Source organism: Eretmochelys imbricata, chromosome 24 (assembly GCF_965152235.1).
Source record: "Eretmochelys imbricata isolate rEreImb1 chromosome 24, rEreImb1.hap1, whole genome shotgun sequence".
In the NCBI taxonomy this organism is placed as follows: Eukaryota; Metazoa; Chordata; order Testudines; family Cheloniidae; genus Eretmochelys; species Eretmochelys imbricata.
In genome coordinates, this window is record NC_135595.1 from 19794957 (window position 1) to 19822007 (window position 27051).

Consider the following 27051-nt stretch of genomic DNA (forward strand, 5'->3'; position numbering starts at 1 on the left):
AAACATCAAGATAAGCTGATGTACCCCCTGAAGACCTGTGTGTACCCCTGGAGTACAGGGACCCCTGGCTGAGAACCACTGATCTCCACTAATGCACAAGGGAATTGGCCTCAAGACACATTGCATCACCTGATCAGCCAAAGTCACATGCAGGGTTGTGAAATCTCCCATCTCCGGGTCCACCAGGATGTCATGGGGCAGCCCCAACCGATCCCCCAGGGGGCAGGTATTTGCCATCCTGCCGGATAAAACCACAGCCAGATGCTTCCTCGCTGTTCTCCTCACTGCAGCTAACATCCAGGCACCATGTGGGTGGCTCTGCCCCTCTGCCTGCTGTCCGCTCTCCTGGCCACAGGTGAGTCCCGTCCGTCCCCGGGCACAGGGAGCCGGGTGATGCGGTCGGGAATTCACTTGGGGAACATGCTGCTGTCGATGGTGGATTCTGGGGTCAGGATGGAATTTGTGGGTAAAACCAGCAAGAGGAAAACCCGGAGCCACGTCCCCAGGCTGACTCGGGGAGAGCAGGGATTGGAGTCTGGGACTCCCACAGCCCACGCTAGGGGCCTGGCCAGTGGGTCTGAGTCCGTCTGTCCTTCCTTCTTCTCGTTCCTCCTCCAGCTCTCGCCCGAGCTTGGGGTCATCCGGATGAGGAGCAGCACCCCCGTCCACATGTCATCCTGCCTAGAAATGTTCCCCTGCCTGTCAGCGCTGAGATTCCTGCCAGGACTTCTGGCTTCATTCCACGGGTTTGAAAGGGGAATGCGGGTGCAACGGGTAGGCGCTGGGAGCCAGGACTCCTGGGCTCATTCCCCAGCTGTGGAAGAGGGCTGGGGTGTAGTGAGTTTGAGCAGAGATGGCTGCAAATCAGGACTCCCGGGTTCTGTCCATGGCTCTGAAAGAGGAGTGGGGTCTCGTGGGTAAGAGTGGGCGGGGAGTCAGGACTTCTCGGCTGTCTTCTTGGTTCTAAACCTGAATTGAACACATCTTTTTTCTACCTCAGTTTCCCTATTTCTTAGATGGGGAGAATATCACTTTGCTACCATCTAGGGACATAGAAGGGGCAGGGGAAGGCGTTCTGAGGTTTAATTGATGTTTCCACATGAAAGCTCTAAAAAAACCAAAGTGGGAAAATCTTTCTTTCTTTCTTTCTTTCTTAAAACTACCTTACGCTCACGTCATGAATTAAAGGCCCCCATGCTCTGGAATGGAAAGAGTTGATGCTCCTGGGATCGCTGGCTGGAGGTGCACAGCCATCAATCCAAAGGCTTAACAAGCGTCAATCGTATTCTGAAGAAAAGAATTGGCAGGATCAGCCATGAAAAGTGGGCTGAAGTCGAGTGTGGCTGAGAGGCAGAGGCCTGGAGCAGAGAGTGACAGCGGGGGGTGTGTGTGTGTGTGTGTGTGTGTGTGTGAAAGGTTCACCGCAAAGCCAGGCAGAAACCCCTCTTCAGAGCAGCCGAATTCTTGTTTTTCTGTCTACACAGACGAGTGGGGTTTGTTCGCAGGCACAAGCTGCACCCCAGATAGCCACGTCAGCAGCTGAAAATGTATTCTAGCCACAGACACTCAGGCAGCAAACAGACTTGTCTGCAGTGTTGAGTCAGATACAAATGACCAGCTAGCAAGATGCCTTTCCCCATCCGGAGAGTTAAATGGAACTGGGCAGAACTGCTGCAAAAGCAGGTGGCATTTCTCCAAGATCTGCCTGCCCACACGTTCAGTGAGGAGGCATTGGTGGTAACAACTCCCACAGCGCCACCTCTTGGTTCCTGGTGGTATTTCGCCCACGGGCACTGCCTGGGGAGGGGTGGGGAGCCGGCGTTTGTACTGAGAAGGGATTTTTCCAACCTCCAGGGAGCGCTCTGCAATGCGAGGTGTGTGCGTCCAGAGAGCAATTGTGCTCCGGCCCCCTGCAGCCCTGCGCCCCCTCGGAAGGGACCTGCGTCACCGTCGTGGCAGAGTTCAAACTGGGTGAGTGAAAGAAGATTTCTACTCAGTGTAGACACCATTGTCCTCCTGAAGCCAGGGGTCGAACCCAGGAGTCCTGGCTCCCAGCCCCTCCCCCTACTCTAACCAATAGACTCCGCTCCTCTCCAGGAGCAGGGACTGCTCAGTCTGGAAAGATAATGTCATAGACGGGGGACGGGATGAGATGGGGAATTGCACTGGGTGGCTGTGGGGCCTCGATCAGACAGAAGACAGGATTTTATCTGGGTGAGGGGGAAGATGTGATTAGTTGGGGGTGGGGTGGATGGAACAAAAGGGGAGGATGGAGCAGCTGGGGGTCCATTTTGGAGTTCAGAGGTGATTCTCTGTTTCCCTTCCACAGAGGGATCCTCCTTGTCCTACACGGCTAAATCGTGCCTGGAGCCCAAGAACTGTGAGCCAGGCCCCTTCTCGCTGACCTATGCGTACAATGTCACCATGCGGGGGAACATCGCCTGCTGTGACACCGACGGCTGCAACGCCGGGGCCATCCCAGGTGTGTGTCTGCTGCAAACCTAGAGCCCTGCTCTGCCCACACCTGCCTGGATAGAACCCAGGAGTCCTGGCTCCCAGCCCCCCTGCTCTAACCACTAGACCCCACTCCCTTCCCCGAGCTGGGATCGAGCCCAGCGTGTGGTGACTCCCCACCCCTGGCTGACTGTGTGTGTCTGACTGTTCTCAGTGCCAACTGTGAGCTCCGTCCCCAACGGCCGGCAGTGCCCGTCATGCTTCTACCTGTGGGGAGGAAACTGTCAGGACAACAAGCCCTTGGCCTGCACCGGCGCCGAGGACCATTGTGTTGAGGAATCTGGGATATTAACACTGGGTAAGTCCTCCAGATGGGGGCGGGGTCTGAACACAGAGTACAAGGTGGAGCCCAGGTGTCCTGGCTCAGTCCCAGGCCCCCTTGCTCTGACCCTCTAGACTCCACTCCTGTGGCAGAGTTGCAGAGAGAACCCTGGAGTCCTACTTGCCGAGATGCCAAAGGAGCACTCAAGGAGGATAAGGCCACTGCGGAGAAACTAAATGAATTCTGTGCATCGGTCTTCACGGCTGAGGCTGGGAGGGAGATTCCCAAACCGGAACCATTCTATTTTCATGACAAATCTGAGGAACTGTCCCAGATTGAGGAGTCATTACAGGAGTTTTTGCAACAAATTGATAAATTAAACAGGAATAAGTCACCAGGACGAGATGGGTTTCGCCCAAGAGATCGGAAGGAACTCAAATGTCAAATTACAGAACGACTTATTGTGGTTTGTAAATTACCATTTAAATCAGCTTCTGTCCCAACTGGCTGGAGGATGGCTAATGACACGCCAATTTTTAAAAAGGGCTCCAGAGGTGATCCTGGCAACTACAGGCCAATAAGTCTGACTTCAGTACAGGGCAAACTCATTGAAACTACAGGAAAGAAGAGAATTGTCAGCCACATAGAGGTACATAATTTGTTGTGGAAGGATCAACATGGTTTCGGTAAAGGGAAATCACGCCTCAGCAATCTACTAGAATTCTCTGAGGGGGTCAACAAGCGTGTGAACAAGGGGAATCCAGTGGATACAGTGTACTTAGATTTTGAGAAAGCCTTTGAAAAGGTCACTCACCAAAGGCTCTTCAGAAACGTGAGCTGTCATGGGATAAAATCCTCTCATGGCTCAGTAACTTGTTAAAAGATAGGGAAAAAAGGGTAGGAAGAAATGGTCAGTTTTCAGAACGGAGAGAGGTAAAAAGTGGGAGTCCCCCAGGGATCTGCACTGGGCTCAGTCCTATTCATAGAATCATAGAATATCAGGGTTGGAAGGGACCTCAGGAGGTCATCTAGTCCAACCCCCTGCTCAAAGCAGGACCAATCCCCAATTAAATCATCCCAGCCAGGGCTTGGTCAAGCCTGATCTTAAAACCTTCTAAGGAAGGAGATTCTACCACCTCCCTAGTTAACGCATTCCAGTGTTTCACCACCCTCTTAGTGAAAAAGTTTTTCCTAATATCCAACCTAAACCTCCCCCACTGCAACTTGAGACCATTACTCCTTGTCCTGTCATCTTTTACCACTGAGAATAGTCTAGAACCATCCTCTCTGGAACCACCTCTCAGGTAGTTGAAAGCAGCTATCAAATCCCTCCTCATTCTTCTCTTCTGCAGACTAAACAATCCCAGTTCCCTCAGCCTCTCCTCATAAGTCATGTGCTCCAGACGCCTAATCATTTTTGTTGTCCTTCCCTGGACTCTCTCCAATTTATCCACATCCTTCTTGTAGTGTGGGGCCCAAAACTGGACACAGTACTCCAGATGAGGCCTCACCAATGTCGAATAGAGGGGAACGATCACGTCCCTCGATCTGCTGGCTATGCCCCTACTTATAAATCCCAAAATGCCATTGGCCTTCTTGGCAAGAAGGGCACACTGCTGACTCATATCCAGCTTCTCGTCCACTGTCACCCCTAGGTCCTTTCCCGCAGAACTGCTGCCTAGCCATTCGGTCCCTAGTCTGTAGCGGTGCCTAGGATTCTTCCGTCCTAAATGCGGGACTCTGCACTTGTCCTTGTTGAACCTCATCAGATTTCTTTTGGCCCAATCCTCTAATTTGTCTAGGTCCCTCTGTATCCTAACCCTACCTGCCACCGTATCTACCACTCTTCCTAATTTAGTATCATCTGCAAATTTGCTGAGAGTGCAATCCACACCATCCTCCAGATCATTTATGAAGATATTGAACAAAACCGGCCCCAGGACTGACCCTTGAGGCACTCCACTTGATACCGGCTGCCAACTAGACATGGAGCCATTGATCACTGCCCGTTGAGCCCGACAATCTAGCCAACTTTGTATCCACCTTATAGTGCATTCATCCAGCCCATACTTCTTTAACTTGCTGACAAGAATACTGTGGGAGACCGTGTCAAAAGCTTTGCTAAAGTCAAGAAACAATACATCCACTGCTTTCCCTTCATCCACAGAACCAGTAATCTCATCATAGAAGGCAATTAGATTAGTCAGGCATGACCTTCCCTTGGTGAATCCATGCTGGCTGTTCCTGATCACTTTCCTCTCATGTAAGTGCTTCAGGATTGATTCCTTGAGGACCTGCTCCATGATTTTTCCGGGGACTGAGGTGAGGCTGACTGGCCTGTAGTTCCCAGCATCCTCCTTCTTCCCTTTTTTAAAGATGGGCACTACATTAGCCTTTTTCCAGTCATCTGGGACTTCCCCCATTCGCCACGAGTTTTCAAAGATAATGGCCAATGGCTCTGCAATCACATCCACCAACTCCTTTAGCACTCTCGGATGCAAGGCATCCGGCCCCATGGACTTGTGCATGTCCAGCTTTTCTAAATAGTCCCGAACCACCTCTTTCTCCACAGAGGGCTGGCCACCTATTCCCCATGCTGTGATGCCCAGCGCAGCAGTCTGGGAGCCGACCTTGTTCCTGAAGACAGAGTCAAAAAAGCATTGAGTACATTAGCTATTCACCATATTCCGAAATGTTCTGGAAAAAGGGGTAAATAGTGAGGTGGCAAAATTTGCAGAAGATACAAACCTACTCAAGATAGTTAAGTCCAAAGCAGACTGTGAAGAGGTACTAAAGGGTCTCTCAAAACAGGGTGACTGGGCAACAAAACGGGAGAGGAAATTCAATGTTGATAAATGCTAAATAATGCACATGGGCAAACATAATCCCAACTAGACATACACAATGATGGGTCAAATTTACCACTCAAGAAAGATCTTGGAGTCTCTATGGAGAGTTCTCTGAAATCATCCACTCCATGTGCAGCGGCTGTGAAAACAGCGAACAGAATGCTGGGAATCATTAAGAAAGGGACAGAGAATAGGACAGAAAAAATCGTGTTGCCTCAATATAAATCATTGGGAGGCCCACAGCTGAACACTGAGTGCGGATGTGGTCGCCCTGTCTCCAAAAAGATCTACTGGAATTGGAAAAGCTTCAGAAAAGCCCAACCAAAATGACGAGGGGGATGGAACGGCTGCCATATGAGGAGAGATTAATAAGAGTGGGACTTTTCATCCTGGAAAAGAGACGGCTAAGGGGGGATAGGAAAGAGTTCTATAAAAGGTTGAAGGGTGTGAAGGAAGTGTTATTACTCTTTCTAACATATGAACTAGGGGCCACCAAATGAAATGAACGGGCAGCAGGTTTAAAAAAACCAAAGGAAGTACTGCTTCACACAACGCACAGTCAACCTGTGGAAATCATTGCCGGGAAATGTTGTGAAGGCGAAGACTACAACAGGGTTCAAACAGGAACGAGAGAAGTTCCTGGAGGACAGGTCCATCTGTGGCTATTAGCCAGGGTGGGCAGGGATGGTGGCCCTAGCCTCTGTTTGCCAGGAGCTGGGAATGGGCAACGGGGGATGGATCACCGGAAGGTTCCCTGTTCTGTTCATTCCCTCTGGGGCACCTGGCATTGGCCAGAGGATACTGGGCTAGATGGACCTTTGGTGTGACCCAGGAGGGCCGTTCCTCTGTTATGTTCTCACGTAGTTCCAGCCCCCTGCTCTGAGCACTACACCCCACTCTACCTGCAGAGCCGGGTGCAGTCCCGCTGGGAGGGGAGTGTGTGAGAGACCTTATTGGGGTCGGGGGGGGATGTGGGAGCCCCTGATTACGTCTCTCTCCCCCCGTACAGGTGACATCACCGTGATGAAGACTGCGGCTGGATGTGCCTCCCCTGGCGCTTGCATGAAGAGCGTGGGGAAGAACAAATACGCCCAGGGCATGGTGGAGATGCTGAGCCGGGCCAAGTGCTACCCAGCTCCCAGGGCCGGTGGAGGCATTGGGGAGCCCTGAGTCCCGGACTAGCGTCCTTCCCTTCTGCTGCATGCCGGGCTGCTGTGCACCTCCCTTCAGCAGCCACCAGCTGCTGCTTCTCTTTGGGGGGGATTCTGGGTTCCTTTTGTGCATTGGCTGAATAAAGTGAGTTGTGGGGAAAGCACCCCCCTAGCTCCTTGTCCCCTGACCGCCCCGTACCGGGCCCCCCCGCCCCTATCTGTGCACAAGTGATGCTGGCAGGAAGAGAACTCGGGAGTCCTGACTCCCAGTAACCCCCCCTGTAACCCACCAGAGCCCACTCCCTTCTGAAAGCCAGGGATAGAGCCCAGGAGTCCTGGCTCCCAAGCCCCCTGCTCTAACCACTGGACCCCCTCCCCTTGCAGGGCCAGGGAATGGAACCAAGGAGTCCTGCCTAGACCCCCTCCCCCAGGGGAAGGCCCGTGGCCGGGGGAAAGGCACCAGCTGGCTAAGCTCCCCTGGGGAAGGAGGGCTGTGGGAAGGAGAGGCCGTGGCTCACCCAGCTGTCCAGGCGGGCGGAAACGCCCTGGAGGGGAGCAATGTCCTTCTAGGTTGATTTTGCAGGGCTCAGTTCGTCCCGCTCTCTGGGGTGGCTCCACTGGGAATGCCGGGCTCAGGGAAGGTGTCAGGAAACAGGGCAGATCCCCCCAGCCGGTGGTGCTCTGTGAGCAGATTTCACCCAGCGTGAACTCCTGGATCGCTGCCCCCGTCTGACCCCGGAGTCACAGCCAGTCCCCTCAGATACTCTCAGACAAGCCGGACTTTGGGAGGAAAGGTCACGTACACCCCAAACCAGCCCACCCAGGTTGTCCCCTGCCCCAGGAGACCGGTCACTTACCCCAGAGCCACGGGACCCCAGATCCTACACCAAAGGCAACGCTGGCAGCCAGGTCTGTAGGAAACTCGCTAAAGGTTCGTGAGCTAAGGAAAGGGAATGAGGGTCACGAGGGGTTAAAGCCGGTAAAATTCATGCCCAGGTGAGTCGCAGTCTGTAATTCCAAACGGTGGCGGTGATGGAAGAAACTGCCGTTTTCCCAAGTCTTTTCAGGTGCCCCCAGACAGTCTCCAGGGCTCCCCGCTTTGCATCCCGTTCTGGTCCCTGTAAGAGTCCAGCCAGCCCAGCGAGGCAGGATCCTTCCCTGAATCCATCCTTACAGCTTCTTCTCCCAGAGAACAAGCTGGCAGGGCCCCCACCCACGTGGGCTTTGCCTTCGATGGGGAGAGGGAGGAACGCGGCGGTCAGCACACGCGATGGCCCCTGCCTTTGGGGTCAGCACTTTTCTGGTGCTAAAGTTGCTCATTAGCATCCCTCCGGCGTCTCTGCTGGGTCAGTGAGTCCCAGGGCTGTGCTCAGGGTGAATGGTTGTTACTCCGTTAAAAGAGCAGACGGGGAAGGGAAAACCATACCACGGCCCATTGGTTTTCATGAAATCGAAACTCCAAACACACTCTTCTACCTTCGCCATGCCTTTGATCTAGGCCAGGGTCTCTCGACATTTCCAGACAGCTGTACCCCTTGCGGGAGTCTGATGTGTCTTGGGTACCCTAAATTTCCCCTCACTGAAAAACGACTTGCTCACAAAAGCAGCCATAAAAATGCACAATGTCATGGCCGTGCTGCTGCTGACAAGCTGCTTCCTTTCTCATTTCCGCCATTATAAAATCACTCGGTGGGAACGCAGGACAAATCCTGCACTGGCATTTCAGTGTAGAGTATATAGAACAATGTGAACAAGGGGTCGACATTTTAGCTCGTACTGACTTCACTCGTGCCTTAATGCGGCCGGTTGTAAAACGAGGCAAACATGAAGATGAGCTGATGTTCCCCCCGGAAGACCTGTGTGTACCCCTGGGGTACATGGACCCCTGGCTGAGAACCACTGATCTGCACTAATGCACAAGGGAATTGGCCTCAAGACACATTGGTATCATCTGATCAGCCAGTGTCCCATGCAGGGTTGTGAAATCTCCCATCTCCGGGCCCACCAGGATGTCACGGGGCAGCCCCAGCCGATCCCCCAGGGGGCAGGTATTTGCCAACCTTTCCACAGAGCAGGACCTGGGGATTACAGTGGATGAGAAGCTGGCTATGAGACAGCAGGGTGGCCTTGTTGCCAAGAAGGCCAATGGTGTTTTGGGCTGCATCAGTAGGAGCGTTGCCAGCAGATGGAGGGAAGTGATTATTCCCCTCTATTCGGCACTGGTGAGGCCACATCTGGAGTACTGGGTCCAGTTTTGGGCCCCCACTACAGAAGGGATGTGAAAAAATTGGAGAGAGTCCAGCGGAGGGCAAGGAAAATGATTAGGGGGCTGGGGCACGTGACTTAGGAGGGGAGGCTGAGGGAACTGGGCTTCTTTTGTCTGCAGAAGAGAAGAGTGAGGGGGAATTTGATAGCAGCCTTCAACTACCTGAGGGGGGCTCCAAAGAGGGTGGTGCTCAGCTGTTCTCAGTGGTGGCAGATGACAGAACGAGGAGCAATGGTCTCCAGTTGCAGTGGGGGCGGTCTAGGCTGGAGATTAGGAAACACCATTTCAATAGGAGGGTGGTGAAGCGCTGCATTGGGTTCCCTAGGGAGGGGGTGGAATCTCCACCCTTTGACGTGTTTAACGCCCAGCTTGACACAGCCCTGGCTGGGATGAATTAGTTGGGGTGGGTCCTGCTTTGAGCAGGGGTTGGACTAGATGACCTCCTGAGCTCTCTTCCAACCCTGATCTTCTATGGTTCTCTGATTCTCTGAACCTGCCTGCCGTACCCACAGCCAGCTGCTTCATCACTGCTCTGGTCACTGCAGAAAATGCCCAGCCACCATGTGGGTGCCCCAGCCCTTCTGCCTGCTGTCTGCTCTCCTGGTCACAGGGGAGACCCTTCCGTCCCCAGGCACAGGGAGCCGGGCACCGATGAGGAGCAGGAAATGCTTGGAAAAAACAGAAAATTCTCAGGAGCCAGGAAAACCGTCCCCCACCCTTGTCATCCTGCTTGGAAATGTTCCCCTGCCCCCAGCATTGAGATTCCTGCCAGGACTCCTGGGTTCATTCCCCGGCTCTGGGAGGGAGTGGGGCGTCTCTTCTGAGGTGTATGTGCCCCACGCTGGCCCAGCGAGCGCAGGGAGAAAAGGGCCGAGCAGCGGGAGGGGTTTGCAGATTCCTGGGCACAGGGACTAGCGTGAGGGCCGCGCTGAGCTGCGTGAGCCGGGACCGAGCCGTGCTTGGCCAGGAGGGGACACTGTTGCACCATCGCACTGACTCACATGGTCTCATTTCTGGGAGCCAGGACTCCTGGGTTCTATCCCCAGGTCAGGGACGGGGTGGGTCTAGAATAGGCTGGAAGCCAGCAGCAATTCGGACTCCTTGCTTAAAAGAACAGGAGTACTTGTGGCACCTTAGAGACTAACAAATTCATAAAAATTTGTTAGTCTCTAAGATGCCACAAGTACTCCCGTCCTTTTTGGGGATTCAGACTAACACGGCTGCTACTCTGAAATCTGATTCCTTAGCTGTATTCGTGGCTCCGAGTCTGACACTGCCTCTTTCTGCCTCAGTTTCCCTGATTATAAGATGGGGGTAATGTTCCCTTCCTCCCACCTGGGACCCTGGCAAAGGCGGGAGAAGGCTTTTGGAGGTTGAAGTGATGTTTCCAGATGAAAGCTCTGAAAAAAACCAAAGTGGACCAATTGGTTTTCTTTCTTTCGTCCTTCCATTAAAAACTTATGTTCACTGACTGAATTGAAACTCTCCCAAGCTCTGGACAGGAAAGAGTTAAGGATCATGGGATCTCTTCAGCCAGCCCAGAGTTTTTGCATGCACGATGGAGGTGTGAAGCCATCAGTGGCAAGGGTGAACGATCACCAATCAAATTTGGAAGAAGAGAGTTGACAGGACAGGATGGTCCCCGGCTTTGGAGTCGACACTTTTCTGGTGCTTGCATTTCAGTGTAGAGTATATAGAGCAATATGAACAAGGGGCCGACAGTTTAGCTCGTACTGACTTCACTCGTGCCTTAATGTGGCCGGTTGTAAAATGAGGCAAATATCTAGATGAGCTGATGTACCCCCGGAAGACCTGTGTGTACCCCTGGGGTACACGGACCCCTGGCTGAGAACCGCTGATCTCCACTAATGCACAAGGGAATTGGCCTCAGTACACATTGGCATCACCTGATTAGCCAGTGTCACATGCAGGGCTGTGAAATCTCCCATCTCCGGGCCCACCAAGATGTCATGGGGCAGCCCCAGCCGATCCCCCAGGGGGCAGGTATTTGCCAACCTGCCTGAGAAAACCACAGCCAGATGCTTCCTCGCTGTTCTGCTCACTGCAGCAAGCACCCGGGCACCATGTGGGTGGCTCTGCCCCTCTGCCTGCTGTCCGCTCTCCTGGCCACAGGTGAGTCCCGTCCGTCCCCAGGCACAGGGAGCCGGGTGGTGGGGGCGGGATTTCACCTGGGGAACGTGCCGCTGTGGATGGCGGATTCTGGGGTCAGGATGGAATTTGTGGGTAAAACCAGCGAGAGGAAAACCCGGGCCATGTCCCCCGACTGAATTGGGGAGAGCAGGGAGTGGAGCCTGGGACTCCCACAGCCCATGCTAGGTGCCTGGCCAGTGGGTCTGAGTCCGTCTGTCCTTCCTTCTTCTCGTTCCTTCTCCAGCTCTCACCCGGGCTTGGGGTCATCCCGATGAGCAGCACCACCCCCATCCACATGTAATCCTGCTTGGAAATGTTCCCCTGCCCATCAGCGCTGAGATTCCTGCCAGGACTCCTGGCTTCATTCCCCGGGTTTCAAAGGGGAATGGGGGTGCAACGGGTGGGGGCTGGGAGCCAGGACTTCTGGGCTCATTCCCCAGCTGTAGAAGAGGGCTGGGGTGTAGTGAGTTTGAGCGGAGATGGCTGCAAATCAGGACTCCCGGGTTCTGTCCGTGGCCTGAAAGAGGAGTGGGGTCTCATGGGTTAGAGTGAGCTGGGAGTCAGGAGTGAGGAGTTCTCGACTGTCTTCTTGGTTCTAACCCTGAATTGAACACATCTTTTTTCTACCTCAGTTTCCATATTTCTTTGATAGTGATAATATAATATGATAATATAACTTTGCTACATTCTAGGGACATAGAAGGGGCAGGGGAAGGCATTCTGAGGTTTAATTGATGTTTCCACATGAAAGCTCTAAAAAAACCAAAGTGGGCAAATTTCTTTCTTTCTTTCTTTCTTTCTTTCTTTCTTTCTTTCTTAAAAACCTTACACGCACATCATGAATTTAAAGGCCCCCACGCTATGGAGAGGAAAGAGTTGATGCTCCTGGGATCGCTGGCTGGAGGTGCACAGCCATCTATCCAAAGGCTTAACAAGCATCAATCGTATTCTGAAGAAGAGAATTGGCAGGATCAGCGATGAAAAGTGGGCTGAAGTCGAGTGTGGCTGAGCTGACGTAACTCTGAGAGGCAGAGGCCTGGACCAGAGATTTACGACGGGGTGTGTGTGTGTGTGTGTGTGTGTGTGTGAAAGGTTCACCGCAAAGCCAGGCAGAAACCCCTCCTCAGAGCAGCTGAATTCTTGTTTTTCTGTCTACACAGACGTGTGGGGTTTGTTCGCAGGCACAAGCTGCACCCCAGATAGCCACGTCAGCAGCTGAAAATGTATTCTAGCCACAGACACTCAGGCAGCAAACAGACTTGTCTGCAGTGTTGAGTCAGATACAAATGACCAGCTAGCAAGATGCCTTTCCCCATCCGGAGAGTTAAATGGAACTGGGCAGAACTGCTGCAAAAGCAGGTGGCATTTCTCCAAGATCTGCCTGCCCACACGTTCAGTGAGGAGGCATTGGTGGTAACAACTCCCACAGCGCCACCTCTTGGTTCCTGGTGGTATTTCGCCCACGAGCACTGCCTGGGGAGGGGTGGGGAGCCGGGGTTTGTACCGAGAAGGGATTTTTCCAACCTCCAGGGAGCGCTCTGCAATGCGAGGTGTGTGCGTCCAGAGAGCTATCGTGCTCCGGCCCCCTGCAGCCCTGCGCCCCCTCGGAAGGGACCTGCGTCACCGTCGTGGCAGAGATCAGGCTGGGTGAGTGAAAGAACATTCCTACTAAGTGTAGACACCATTGTCCTCCTGAAGCCAGGGGTCGAACCCAGGAGTCCTGGCTCCCACCCCCTCCTCCTACTCTAACCAATAGCCTCCGCTCCTCTCCAGGAGCAGGGACTGCTCAGTCTGGAAAGATAATGTCATAGACAGGGGATGGGATGAGATGGGGAATTGCAGTGGGTGACTGTGGGGCCTGGATCAGACAGAAGAGAGGATTTTATTGGGGGTCGGGGGAAAGATGAGATTAGTTGGGGGTGGGGTGGATGGAACAAAACGGGAGGATGGAGCAGCTGGGGATCCATTGGGGAGCTCAGAGGTGATTCTCTGTTTCTCTTCCACAGAGGGAAACTACTTCTCCTACACGGCTAAATCGTGCCTGGAGCCCAAGAACTGTGAGTCCGGTCCCTTCTCGCTGACCTACGCGCAGAATGTCACCATGCGGGCGAACATCGTGAGCTGTAACACCGACGGCTGCAACGCCGGGGCCATCCCAGGTGTGTGTCTGCTGCAAACCTAGAGCTCTGCTCCGGCCACACCTGCCTGGAGAGAACCCAGGAGTCCTGGCTCCCAGCCTCACCCCCCACCTCTAACCCATAGACCCCACTTCCCTCCCACAGCTGGTGACAGAACCCAGGAGTCCTGGCTCCCAGCTCCCCTGCTCTAATCACTAGACCCCACTCCCTTCCCCGAGCTGGGATCGAGCCCAGCGTGTGGTGACTCCCCACCCCTGGCTGACTGTGTGTGTCTGACTGTTCTCAGTGCCAACTGTGAGCTCCGTCCCCAATGGCCGGCAGTGCCAGATGGTTTTCATAGTGGATCGTTTTGACAAGCAGCCGGTGGGGATGTTGGCCTGCACCGGCGCCGAGGACCATTGTGTTGAGGAATCTGGGATATTAACACTGGGTAAGTCCTCCAGATGGGGGCGGGGTCTGAACACAGAGTACGAGGTGGAGCCCAGGTGTCCTGGCTCAGTCCCAGCCCCCCTTGCTCTGACCCACTAGACTCCACTCCCCTGGCAGAGTTGCAGAGAGAACCCTGGAGTCCTACTTGCCGAGATGCCAAAGGAGCACCCAAGGAGGATAAGGCCACTGCGGAGAAACTAAATGAATTCTGTGCATCGGTCTTCACGGCTGAGGCTGGGAGGGAGATTCCCAAACCTGAGCCATTCTGTTTTCATAACAAATCTGAGGAACTGTCCCAGATTGAGGAGTCATTACAGGAGTCTTTGCAAGAAATTGATAAATTAAACAGTAATACGTCACCAGGACCAGATGGGATTCGCCCAAGAGTTCGGAAGGAACTCAAATGTCAAATTACAGAACTACTAACTGTGGTTTGTAACCTACCATTTAAATCAGCTTCTGTCCCAAATGGCTGGAGGATGGCTAATGACATGCCAATTTCTAAAAAGGGCTCCAGAGGTGATCCCATGAACAACAGGCCAATAAGTCTGACTTCAGTATTGGGCAAACTCATTGAAACTATAGGAAAGAAGAGAACTATCAGTCACATAGATTAACATAATTTGTTGGGGAAGGGTCAACATGGTTTCGGTAAAGGAAAATCACGCCTCACCAATCTACTAGAATTCTCTGAGGGGGTCAACAAGCGTGTGGACAAGGGGGATCCCATGAATATAATGTACTTAGATTTAGAAAGCGTCCCTCACCAAAGGCTCTTAAGCAAAGTGAACTGTCATGGGATAAAATCCTCTTATGGCTCAGTAACTGGTTAAAAGATAGGGAAAAAAGGGTAGGAAAAATGGTCAGTGTTCAGAACGGAGAGAGGTAAATAGTGGGAGTCCCCCAGGGATCTGCACTGGGCCCAGTCCTATTCACCATATTCCGAAATGTTCTGGAAAAAGGGGTAAATAGTGAGGTGGCAAAATTTGCAGAAGATACAAACCTACTCAAGATAGTTAAGTCCAAAGGAGACTGCGAAGAGGTACTAAAGGATCTCTCAGAACTGGGTGACTGGGCAACAAAACGGCAGATGAAATTCAATGTTGATAAATGCAAAGTAATGCACATGGGCAAACGTAATCCCAACTAGACATACACAATGATGGGTCAAATTTACCACTCAAGAAAGATCTTGGAGTCATAGTGGAGAGTTCTCTGAAATCATCCACTCCATGTGCAGCGGCCGTGAAGAAAGCGAACAGAATGCTGGGAATCATTAAGAAAGGGACAGAGAATAAGACAGACAATAGCATGTTGCCTCTATATAAATCCATGGGACGCCCACAGCTTGAACACTGCGTACGGATGTGGTCGCCCCTTCTCAAAAAAGAGATATTGGAATTGGAAAAGCTTCAGAAAAGCCCAACCAAAATGATGAGGGGGATGGAAGTGCTGCCATATGAGGAGAGATTAATAAGAGTGGGACTTTTCACCTTGGAAAAGAGACGGCTAAGGGGGCATATGATCGAGGTCTTGAGAAGATTGAAGGGTGTGGAGGAAGGAAATAAGGAAGAGTTATTTACTCCTCCTAACATAAGAACGGGGGGTCACCACAGGCAGCAGGATTAAAACAAACAAAAGGCAGTACTGCTTCACACAATGCACAGTCAACCTGTGGAACTCCTTGCCAGAGGATGTTTTGAAGGCCAAGACTATAACAGGGTTCAAACAGGAACGAGAGAAGTTCCTGGAGGACAGGTCCATCTGTGGCTATTAGCCAGGGTGGGCAGGGATGGTGGCCCTAGCCTCTGTTTGCCAGGAGCTGGGAATGGGCGACAGGGGATGGATCACTGGAAGGTTCCCTGTTCTGTTCATTCCCTCTGGGGCACCTGGCATTGGCCAGAGGATACTGGGCTAGATGGACCTTTGGTGTAGCCCAGGAGGACCGTTCCTCTGTTATGTTCTCACTTTGTTCCAGCCCCCTGCTCTGCGCACGAGACCCCACTCTGCCTGCAGAGCCGGGTGCAGTCCTGGTGGGAGGGGAGTGTGTGAGAAACCACATGGGGGTCAGGGGAGGGGATGTGGGAGCCCCTGATGACGTCTCTCTCCCCCCGTCCAGGTAACATCACCGTGAAGAAGGCTGTGGCTGGATGTGCCTCCCCTGGCGCTTGCATGAAGAGAGAGGGGGAGAGGAAATACGCCCAGGGCGTGGTGAAGATGCTGAGCCGGGCCGAGTGCTACCCAGCTCCCAGGGCCGGTGGAGGCATCGGGCAGCCCTGAGCCCCAGTCTGGCGTCCTGCCCTTCTGCTGTGTGCCGGGCTGCAGTGCACCTCCCTTCAGCAGCCACCGGCTGCTGCTTCTCTTTGGGGGGATTGCGGGTTTCTTTTGTGCATTGGCTGAATCAAGCGAGTTGTGGGGAAAGCACCCCCCTAGCTCCTTGTCCCCTGACCGCCCCGTACCGGGCCCCCCCCGCCCCTATCTGTGCACAAGTGATGCTGGCAGGAAGAGAACCCGGGAGTCCTGACTCCCAGTAATCCCCCCAGTAACCCACCAGAGCCCACTCCCTTCTGAAAGCCAGGGATAGAGCCCAGGAGTCCTGGCTCCCAAGCCCCCTGCTCTAACCACTGGACCCCTCTCCCCTTGCAGGGCCAGGGAATGGAACCCAGGAGTCCTGCCTGGACCCCCTCCCGGAAGGCAAGGCCCATGGCTGGGGGAAAGGCACCGGCGGGCTAAGCTCCCCTGGGGAAGGAGGGCTGTGGGAAGGAGAGGCCGTGGCTCACCCAGCTGTCCAGGCGGGCGGGAACGCCCTGGAGGGGAGCAATGTCCTTCTAGGTTGATTTTGCAGGGCTCAGTTCGTCCCGCTCTCTGGGGCGGCTCCACTGGGAGTGACGGGCTCAGGGAGGGTGTCAGGAAACAGGGCAGATCCCCCCAGCCGGTGGTGCTCTGTGAGCAGATTTCACCCAGTGTGAACTCCTGGATCGCTGCCCCCGTCTGACCCCGGAGTCACAGCCAGTCCCCTCAGATACTCTCAGACAAGCCGGACTTTGGGAGGAAACCTCACGTACACCCCAAACCAGCCCACCAAGGTTGTCCCCTGCCCCAGGAGACTGGTCACTTACCCCAGAGCCACGGGACCCCAGATCCTACACCAAAGGCAATGCTGGCAGCCAGGTCTGTAGGAAACTCGCTAAAGGTTCATGAGCTAAGGAAAGGGAATGAGGGTCACGAGGGGTTAAAGCCGGTAAAATTCATACCCAGGTGAGTCGCAGTCTGTAATTCCAAACGGTGGCGGTGATGGAAGAAACTGCCATTTTCCCAAGTCTTTTCAGGTGCCCCCAGACGGTCTCCAGGGCTCCCCGCTTTGCATCCGGTTCCGGTCCCTGTAAGAGTCCAGCCGGCCCAGTGAGGCAGGATCCTTCCCTGAATCCATCCTTACAGCTTCTTCTCCCAGAGAACAAGCTGGCAGGGCCCCCACCCACGTGGGCTTTGCCTTCGATGGGGGGAGGGAGGAACGCGGCGGTCAGCACACACGATGGCCCCTGCCTTTGGGGTCAGCACTTTTCTGGTGCTAAAGTTCCTCCTTAGCATCCCTCCGGCATCTCTGCTGGGTCAGTGAGTCCCAGGGCTGTGCTCAGGGTGAATGGTTGTTACTCCGTTAAAAGAGCAGACGGGGAAGGGAAAACCATACCACGGCCCATTGGTTTTCATTAAATCGAAACTCCAAACACACTCTTCTACCTTCGCCATCCCTTTGATCTAGGCCAGGAGCTCTCGACCTTTCCAGACAGCTGTACCCCTTGCGGGAGTCTGATGTGTCTTGGGTACCCCCAGTTTCCCGTCACTTAAAAACGACTTGCTCACAAAACCAGCCATAAAAATGCACAAGGTCACGGCCATGCTGCTGCTGACAAGCTGCTTCCTTTCTCATTTCCGCCATTATAAAATAACTGGGCGGGAACGCAGGACAAATCCTGCACTGGCATTTCAGTGTAGAGTATATAGAGCAATATGAACAAGGGGTCGACAGTTTAGCTCTTACTGACTTCACTCGTGCCTTAAAGTGGCTGATTGTAAAACGAGGCAAATATCTAGATGAGCTGATGTGCCCCCGAAAGACCTGTGCGTACCCCTGGGGTACACGGACCCCTGGCTGAGAACCGCTGATCTCCACTAATGCACAAGGGAATTGGCCTCAGTACACATTGGCATCACCTGATCAGCCAGTGTCACATGCAGGGCTGTGAAATCTCCCATCTCCGGGCGCACCAGGATGTCATGGGGCAGCCCCAACCGATCCCCCAGGGGGCAGGTATTTGCCAACCTGCCTGAGAAAACCACAGCCAGATGCTTCCTCGCTGTCCTGCTCACTGCAGCAAACACCTGGGCACCATGTGGGTGGCTCTGCCCCTCTGCCTGCTGTCCGCTCTCCTGGCCACAGGTGAGTCCCGTCCGTCCCCAGGCACAGGGAGCCGGGTGGTGGGGGCGGGATTTCACCTGGGGAACGTGCCGCTGTGGATGGCGGATTCTGGGGTCAGGATGGAATTTGTGGGTAAAACCAGCGAGAGGAAAACCCGGGGCCACGTCCCCCGACTGAATTGGGGAGAGCAGGGATTGGAGCTTGGGACTCCCACAGCCCACGCTAGGGGCCTGGCCAGTGGGTCTGAGTCCGTCTGTCCTTCCTTCTTCTCGTTCCTCCTCCAGCTCTCGCCCGAGCTTGGGGTCATCCCGATGAGGAGCACCACCCCCATCCACATGTAATCCTGCTTGGAAATGTTCCCCTGCCCGTCAGTGCTGAGATTCCTGCCAGGACTCCTGGGTTCATTCCCCGGGCTTGAAAGGGGAATGGGGGTGCAACAGGTGGGAGCTGGGAGCCAGGAAACCTTTGCTTTGAACTGACTTAGCCTGTGAAGGGAGGCATCGCTTGCCTTTGACCTTTGATTTCTTTGTACCTGTCTTGGGGCGTACGCACCCCATGGTGTTCCAGAGACTGAAGGTTTAATGCGTGCCCTGCTAACCACAGCTGGGACGAATAAAGGGGCTGGAAAGCCGTGGGGCAGAGCAGCTGCCAGAGAGGAGGGAGCGGCTGGCTGCAAGCCCCCAAAGGTGCAGGGACGCAGAGCCCCGGGGGGAGGTAGGGAGGTGCTCCGGGCTCTGGCAGGGTGGGAGCTCCTCTGAGCCCGTTTATTTCGTTGGAGGGCCCTGAGCCGGCAGTCAGAGGATTGGGCAGGCCTGGGATCCCCCCTGCCCCGGTTGGGCTACGTGAACCTTGGGGCTGTGCCATATTTGGCCAGAGGGAGGCGCCATCACACCCCTCACACAGACCGTTTCTGCCTTTTCTGGCTTGTAATCACTTAGCTCCTGCCCTTCCCTGGTTCTCAGTGTTCGATCTAAAGCAGGGTGTGTCTGGGACCTTCCCTTGGGCCGACAGGATCGGGGCGTCTCCTTTCAAGGAATCAGCAGTGGACTTTCTAGGAGCTTGTGTTGGCCCGGAGGGTGCTGGGAGTTCTGGGCAGGGGGGTTTGCTGGGCTGGGGGGTTTGCTGGGGTCGCTCTGCAGTGTTATTCTCGGGGGGTGGGGGAGGGGTCTGGCTGCAATATAACGGGGAGCGATTTGCAGGCTGGAGCAGGGGTGGGCAAACTTTTTGGCCCGAGGGCCACAATTGGGTATGGAAATTGTATGGCCGGCAATGACTGCTCAGGAAATTGGGGGTGAGGGGCTGAGGGCTCTGGCTAGGGATGAGGGGTTGGGGGTGCAGGAGGGTGCTCCGGGCTGGGACCCAGAGGTTCAGATGGAGGGAGGGGGATCAGGGCTGGGGCAGGGGGCTGGGGTGCAGGAGGGGTTCAGGGGTGCAGGCTCCGGGCGGCGCTTACCTCAAGCAGCTCCCCGAAGCAGCGGCATGTCCCCGCTCTGGCTCCTACGCCGAGGCTCTGGGCGCCACGTCGTCCGCAGGCGCCGTCCCTGCATGGGCCACAGTTCCCAGCCAGTGGGCGCTGCGGGGGTCCCCACGCATAGGAGCCGGAGGGGGGACCTGCTGCTGCTTCTGGGAGCCGTGTAGAGCGGGACAAGCCCCCCACCCCACTCCTTGGCTGGAGCACCAGAGCGGGCTAAGCCCCGGACCCCACTCCTCAGTGGGAGCTCGAGGGCCGGATTAAACCATCTGGAGGGCCGGATCCGGCCCCCGGGTCATAGTTTGCCCACCCCTGGGATGGAGAACTGAGGGGCCCTGGCAGGTCATGGGTCCAGGCTGTAGGCTGGGGAATGTCCCAGGGACGCCCTTTGCACAGGAGGATCAAAAGGAGAAAGAACAAAGGAGACCCCTTCCCCCTCCCCGCCTCTTTGGTCTCTGGGAGCTGAGGCTGGGATATTGGATTCAGCTCCAGCCAAGCTTAATCCAATGTCCCAGCTCCCGGAGACCGAGACCGGGGGGGTGTGTGCCCGGACACCTGGGTTCAGTGCAGATGCGGGCAGCGGTGTGGCAACTTGTCCAAACACACACACGAGCTCTGGGGAATTTCAGTTTAGGACCCAGCTTTATTCAGTGCCTTTACTTCTGGAAATAGATAGCGTTAAATCAGGGAGTGCTGGGTGTCAGGGCTCCTGGGTTCTATCCCTGGCTCTCCGAAGGGAGTGGTGTGTCGTGGTTAGAGCGGGGTGGCTGGGAGCCAGGACTCCTGGGTTCTATTCCAGCTATGGAAGAGGAGTTGGGGCTGATGGGGTAGAGCAGTGGGGGCTGGGAGGCCAGGCTGTCCCCACGCTGTCCCCAGTTCTGTCCCCACGCTGGACTTTCAGGGGCTGCTGTGGAATACAATAAGACTCAGCGCTGTTCCACAGGACGTCACAGTCTGTCCAGAGACACACGCGCCCCCTCCTCCCACTCTGGCTGTAATGGGCTTTGCCTGGGGCCCTGACTCCCTGGATCTTTGCAAAAGCAGTTCAGCTTCATTATCCTTTGGGCTCAGATGGGGAAACTGAGGCGTGGGTGGGCGTGGGGAGAGGAGAGAGACCCACGGACTATGAGGGCATCATTCAGCTGTGGGGTGGCTCCCCCTGGCGGAGGGGGGGCAACACAGAGGGGGCGTTAGGAGAGGAATTTCACTGCCAGGAGCCCAGCCAGACTGGGCAAGATGCTGCCCAGGGCGACGGGGCCCAGCATCCGCTGAGCACTGCTGGGCGTGTGTCACGGAGTGTGGGGGAGTCCAGGCCCTGCACCCCTCTTCCTGGGATCCACTGAGACAGTAAAACAGAAGGTTTATTGGACAACAGGAACACAGTCCACAACAGAGCTTGTGGGTACACCCAGGACGCCTCAATCACGTCCTTCTGGGGGAGCAGGGAGCTTAGACCCCAGCCCTGGGGTTCCCTGTGTTCCTCTCCCCAGCCCCAAACTGAAACTAAACCCCCCCAGCAGGCTCCCTCCTGCAGTCTCCGTCCACATTCCCGGGCAGAGGTGTCACATCCCCCTCCCCGTCCTGGCTCAGGTGACAGGCTCTCAGGTCTCCCCTCCCCAGGGCACATTCCCAGGTCAACACTCCCCCCTCCCTGCTGCGTCCCATCCTCACATCTCTCCCCCCTTCTAGACTGAACTGAGCGGGGTCACTGAGACCAGTGACCTGGGGAAGTTCGGGGCCCCCTCTCCGGGACAGCGCATCCGCTATCAGGTTGGCCCTTCCCTTCACGTGGACCACGTCCATGTCGTAATCCTGCAGGAGCAGGCTCCATCTCAGGAGTTTGGCGTTGGCTCCTTTCATCGGGTGCAGCCAGGTCAGGGGAGAGGGGTGGGTGTAGACGGTGAAGTGTCGCCCGAAGAGATAGGGCTCTAGTTTCTTGAGGGCCCACACCATGGCCAGGCACTCCTTCTCGATGGCCGCATAGTGTTGCTCCCGGGGTAGCAACTTCTTGCTCAGGTACACGATGGGGTGTCTCTCCCCCTTTCCATCCTCCTGCATTAACACCGCCCCCAGTCCCGTGTCGGAGGCGTCGGTGAACACCACAAAGGGCTTGTCAAAGTCTGGGTTTGCCAGAACTGGGCCACTGACCAGAGCCTCCTTCAGCGCCCGGAAAGCCTCCTGGCACTTTCTTGTCTGGCTTCCCCTTCTTGCATAGCTCAGTGATGGGGGTGGCTATGGCGCTAAAGTGGGGCACAAATCTTCGGTAGTATCCTGCCATCCCAATAAAGGCTTGGACCTGCTTTTTGGTGTGGGGAGCAGGCCAGTCTCTGATCACCTCCACCTTGGCTGGTTCCGGCTTTAGGCGGCCGCTCCCCACCCGATGGCCCAGGTAAGATACTTCCGCCATCCCCACCTTGCACTTCTCCGCTTTTACAGTCAGCCCAGCCCCCTGGAGTCGGTCCAGCACTTGTCTAACCTGGGACACATGGTCCTCCCAGGTCTGGCTAAAGACACAGATGTCATCAATATACGCCACGGCAAAACTCTCCATCCCCCTCAGGAGCTGGTCCACGAGGTGCTGGAAGGTGGCCGGCGCTCCCTTGAGGCCGAAAGGCAGGGTCAGGAACTCATAGAGCCCCAGAGGGGCGATAAAGGCCGATTTCAGCCGGGCATCTGCATCCAGCGGCACTTGCCAGTAGCCCTTTGTAAGGTCCATGGTGGTAAGGTACCGAGCTCCTCCCAGCTTGTCTAGGAGCTCGTCCGGCCTGGGCATGGGGTAGGCATCAGATACAGTGATGGCATTGAGCTTCCGATAGTCCACACAGAACCGGACCGACCCGTCCTTTTTGGGGACCAGCACCACCGGCGAAGCCCAAGGGCTGGCAGATGGCTGGATCACCCCCAAAGCCAGCATGTCCCGGACCTCTCTTTCCAGGTCCTGAACAGTTTTCCCTGTGACTCGGAAGGGGGAGCATCTTATCGGTGGGTGCGACCCGGTCTGCACCCGGTGGACAGTCAGATTAGTGCGTCCAGGCTGGTTGGAAAACAGCTGTCGGGACGGATGCAGCACCCCCCTGACCTCAGCTTGCTGGGCAGGGCTTTGCTGATCCGAGAGGGGAATTGTTTCCAGGGGGAAACCAGCTCTGGTCTCAGGGAATAGATCTACTAAAGGGTCATCTCCCTGCTCTTCCCACTGTCCACACACGGCCAACACCACATTCCCCCTGGCATAATATGGCTTCATCATATTCACATGGTACACCCGGCGGTGGTGCGCCCGGTTCGACAGCTCCACCACATAGTTTACCTCATTGAGCTGCTTGACGACCTTGAAAGGGCCCTCCCAGGCGGCCTGTAGTTTGTTCTTTCTCACGGGGATGAGAACCATCACCTGATCCCCGGTGGCGTAGGCCCGGGCCCGCGCCGTGCGGTCATACCAGACCTTCTGCTTCTTCTGGGCTCTGGCCAGATTCTCCCTGGCCAGGCCCATGAGTTCAGCCAGTCTCTCTCGGAAGATCAGGACATACTCCACCACTGACTCTCCATCGGGACTGGCCTTCCCCTCCCACTCGTCTCTCATCAGGTCCAGGGGGCCCCTCACCCTCCTGCCATATAACAGTTCGAAAGGCGAAAATCCGGTAGACTCCTGGGGCACCTCCCTGTACGCGAACAGCAGGTGAGGTAAGTACTTGTCCCAATCCTGCGGGTGCTGGTTCATAAAGGTTTTCAGCATCATCTTTAGCGTCCCGTTGAACCTCTCCACCAGCCCATTGGACTGGGGGTGATAAGCTGAGGCCCAGTTGTGCTGGACCCCACATTTCTCCCACAAGCACCGGAGCAGGGCCGACATGAAGTTGGAGCCTTGGTCTGTCAAGACTTCCTTGGGGAACCCCACTCGGCTGAAAATGGTCAGGAGCGCATCGGCCACGGTGTCTGCTTCAATGGAAGCTAAGGGCACTGCCTCGGGGTAGCGGGTGGCAAAATCTACCACCACCAGAATGTATTTCTTCCCCGACCGGGTCGTCTTGCTGAGAGGCCCCACGATGTCCATGGCCACCTTCTGGAAAGGCTCCTCTATGATGGGCAAAGGTCTCAAAGCCGCTTTCCCCTTGTCCCGGGCCTTCCCCACCCTCTGACAGGGGTCACAGGATCGGCAATACTGCCGGACTGTGGTAAAGACCCGGGCCAGTAAAAGTTCTGTAGCAACCTCTGCCGGGTGCGCCGGATTCCCTGATGCCCTGCGAGGGGGATGTCATGGGCCAGGTACAGTAGCTTGCGGCGATACTTCTGGGGGACCACCAGCTGCCTCCTGGTCCCACAGGACTCCACTTCCCTTGTGGGAGCCCATTCTCGGTACAGGAACCCCTTCTCCCACAGGAACCTCTCCTGGCAGCCTCTCCTCATGGTCCGTCCCACCCTGAGGTCGGCCAGGTCCCTGAGCTTCCGCAAGGAGGGATCTTTCCTCAACTCGGCCTGGAACCCAGCGGCTGGGGAAGGGATGGGGCCCGGTTCCCCCTCAGTGGCCAGGTCTGAGGCCTCAGCCTCTCTGAGCCGTGCCCCTCGGCGCTCCCTCCCCACCAGGGAAGAGTCCTGCGCCTCCGGTGCGGTACCCTCCCCGAGGACAGGGTGCAGTGCCCCTCGCCGGCTCTGGCTACGGGTCACAACCAGGGCGGTCTGGGGCTTGCTTGGCCAGTCCTCTAGGTCTCCCCCCATCGAAACTTCAGTGGGCAAATGGTGGTGTACCCCCACATCCTTGGGGCCCTCCTTGACCCCCCATTTCAGGTGTACCCTTGCCACGGGCACCTTAAATGGGGTCCCGCCCACCCCTGTCAGGGTCAGGTAGGTGTTGGGCACCACCTGATCTGGGGCCACCACCTCGGGCCGGGCCAGCGTCACCTCCGCGCCCGTATCCCAGTATCCATTGACCTTCCTCCCATCCACCTCCAGGGGAACAAGGCACTCTCTCCAGAGGGACAGCCCCGCGCCCACCCTGTAAACTGAGCACCCTGAGTCCAGAGCCTCCAGCCCTCTGGCGGAGCTGGCCTGGGGTACTCTTCCCTCCGGAGCAGGTGGTAAGCTGGCAGCCCCCTTTCCTGGGTCGTCTGCCCCTCGTCCAGCTGGGTCCCTACCCAGTTAACCCTGGGTAGGTTGGGTCTGCTCAGTCTGTCCCTGAGCCTGGGGCACTGGGTCCGTACGTGGCCTCTCTGGCCACAGTGATAGCAGCTCAGGTCACGTTGGTCCCCTCGAGCAGGTCGGAGGGGCCCGACGCCAGGCGTCCCCCTTGGGAGGGGGTTTTCCCTATTTCCCCGCTGGGAGGCCCCCTGGTGACTCTCTCTCTGCATCGGGGGGGGCCTGTTCTTTTGGGACTCCTCCCGGCTACCCCCTGACCGACTGTTCACAAACTCGTCGGCCAGCTGCCCTGCGTGCTGGGGGTTCTCCAGCTTTTTGTCCACCAGCCACAGCCTCAGGTCGGAAGGGCACTGTTCATACAGTTGCTCCAGTACGATTAGGTCAAGCAGGTCCTCTTTAGCTCGGGCCCCAGCTGTCCACTTGCGGGCATATCCCTGCATCCGGTTGACCAGTTGTAGGTAGGTGACCTCAGGCATTTTGCGCTGACTCCGGAACCTTCTCCGGTACATCTCAGGGGTCAGCCCAAACTCCCGGAGCAGGGCCTGTTTGAACAGTTCATAGTCCCCTGCCTCCGGCCCTGTCATCCGGCTGTACACCTCCACGGCTTTGGGGTCCAGTAAGGCGGTGAGGAACTGGAGCCTGTCTGCAGGGTCAACCCTGTGCAGCTCACAGGCATTCTCAAAGGCCGTCAGGAAGCTATCTATGTCCTCCCCCTCCTTACGCTGGGCCAGGAAGCACTTATCAAAGTTCCTTGCAGTCTTGGGTCCCCCCTCACTCACCGCAGCCGGGGCCCCACTGCTCCTCAGCCTGGCCAGCTCCAGTTCATGCTGTCTTTGTTTCTCCTTCTCCTGACGTTCCCTCTCCTTCTCCTCCTGCTCATGTTGACGTTGTTTCTCCTTCTCCTCCTGCTCATGTTGACGTTGTTTCTCCTCATGTTGACGTTGTTTTTCATGATCCTCCAGCTCCCTCATTTTCATCTCCCTCTCCCATTCCAGCCGCCTCAGCTCCAGGGATGGGGAGCTCCGCCGGGAGGATCCCCTGCTGGCTGCTGGGGTCAGGGTGCCCTCGGTATTCGCTGGGCTTCCCCCAACCCCTCCCCCAGACATAGGTAGGAAGGGTCTCGGGATGTCCTCGGCAGCAGTCTGACCCCTCCCAGCCCCAGGGTCCACGCTGCGTCTGCCGGGCGGCTTCCCTCAGGGACAGGGATTGGGTCATCCAAGCGATCCCTCTCCTCCAACTGGGCAATCAGCTGTTCCTTGGTGGACCTCCCGATGCGCAGCCCCCTCTGCCTGCACAGCTCCACCAGGTCGCTCTTAAGGCGTTTAGCGTACATCTCCCTGCTGGCCACTCGCAGGCCGGGCAGCTTTCCACGGTTTCCAGGAAAAGCCCTTAGTGTGCCAGTCCTTCTTGAGGTCACCACCTCTTTGCCAGGGTCGAGCTGCAGACTCCTCCGCCCCTGGGACCGCTCGCTGCAATCCCCCGGGGAACCCTGTTACTGCAAAAGTCCTTCTCTCTGGTCACACATTCCCAGGGGTTAACCGCCCCCCGAAACCGTCTCTCTCTGAATCTTCAGCACACCTGGTCCCTGTCAATTCCCCTTCGTTTTACTGTTCCCCAGTCACTTACTGCAGGAAGCGCCATTCACGGGGTGCAGTAGATCCCACCGCTGCCACCAGTTGTCACGGAGTGTGGGGGAGTCCAGGCCCTGCACCCCTCTTCCTGGGATCCACTGAGACTCTCAGCCAGCCAGTAAAACAGAAGGTTTATTGGACCACAGGAACACGGTCCACAACAGAGCTTGTGGGTATAACCAGGACCCCTCAATCACGTCCTTCTGGGGGAGCAGGGAGCTTAGACCCCAGCCCTAGGGTTCCCTGTGTTCCTCCACCCAGCCCCAAACTGAAACTAAACCCCCCCAGCAGGCTCCCTCCTGCAGCCTCCATCCACATTCCTGGGCAGAGGTGTTACCTCCCCCTCCCCCTCCCCCTCCTGGCTCAGGTGACAGGCTCTCAGGTCTCCCCTCCCCAGGGCACATTCCCAGGTCAACACTCCCCCCTCCCTGCTGCGTCACATCGTCACACCAGGCAAAGCCCATTACAGCCAGAGTGGGAGGAGGGGGCACGTGTGTCTCTGGACAGACTGTGACGTCCTGTGGAACAGCGCTGGGCCTTATTGTATTCCACAGCAGCCCCTGAAAGTCCAGCGTGGGGACAGAACCCAGGAGCCTGGGCTCCCAGCCCCCACTGCTCTACCCCATCAGCCCCCACTCCACT

General features: G+C 56.1%; 2 protein-coding genes across 2 annotated transcripts in view; one reads left to right on the forward strand and one right to left on the reverse strand.

Moving 5' to 3' along the window:
- LOC144279630 (phospholipase A2 inhibitor and Ly6/PLAUR domain-containing protein-like) overlaps nt 1–27051 on the reverse strand; it is a 68064-nt gene that overhangs the window by 16425 nt on the left and 24588 nt on the right. The gene's annotated exons all lie outside the window — the stretch shown is intronic.
- Nucleotides 11082–16040, forward strand: LOC144279613 (phospholipase A2 inhibitor and Ly6/PLAUR domain-containing protein-like). Its single transcript, XM_077841191.1, has 5 exons — nt 11082–11175; nt 12724–12840; nt 13200–13352; nt 13618–13761; nt 15880–16040. The coding sequence occupies exons 1-5, from the start codon at nt 11082–11084 to the stop codon at nt 16038–16040; spliced, it is 669 nt and encodes a 222-aa protein (XP_077697317.1).

Bases quoted from the DNA above. Each gene is read 5' to 3' on its own strand.
- LOC144279613 (XM_077841191.1), top strand. From the start codon at position 11,082: ATGCTTCCTCGCTGTTCTGCTCACTGCAGCAAGCACCCGGGCACCATG. The intron at 11,176-12,723 runs GTGAGTCCCGTC...TCCAACCTCCAG, and splicing joins GTCCGCTCTCCTGGCCACAG to GGAGCGCTCTGCAATGCGAG. The intron at 13,353-13,617 runs GTGTGTGTCTGC...GACTGTTCTCAG, and splicing joins CAACGCCGGGGCCATCCCAG to TGCCAACTGTGAGCTCCGTC.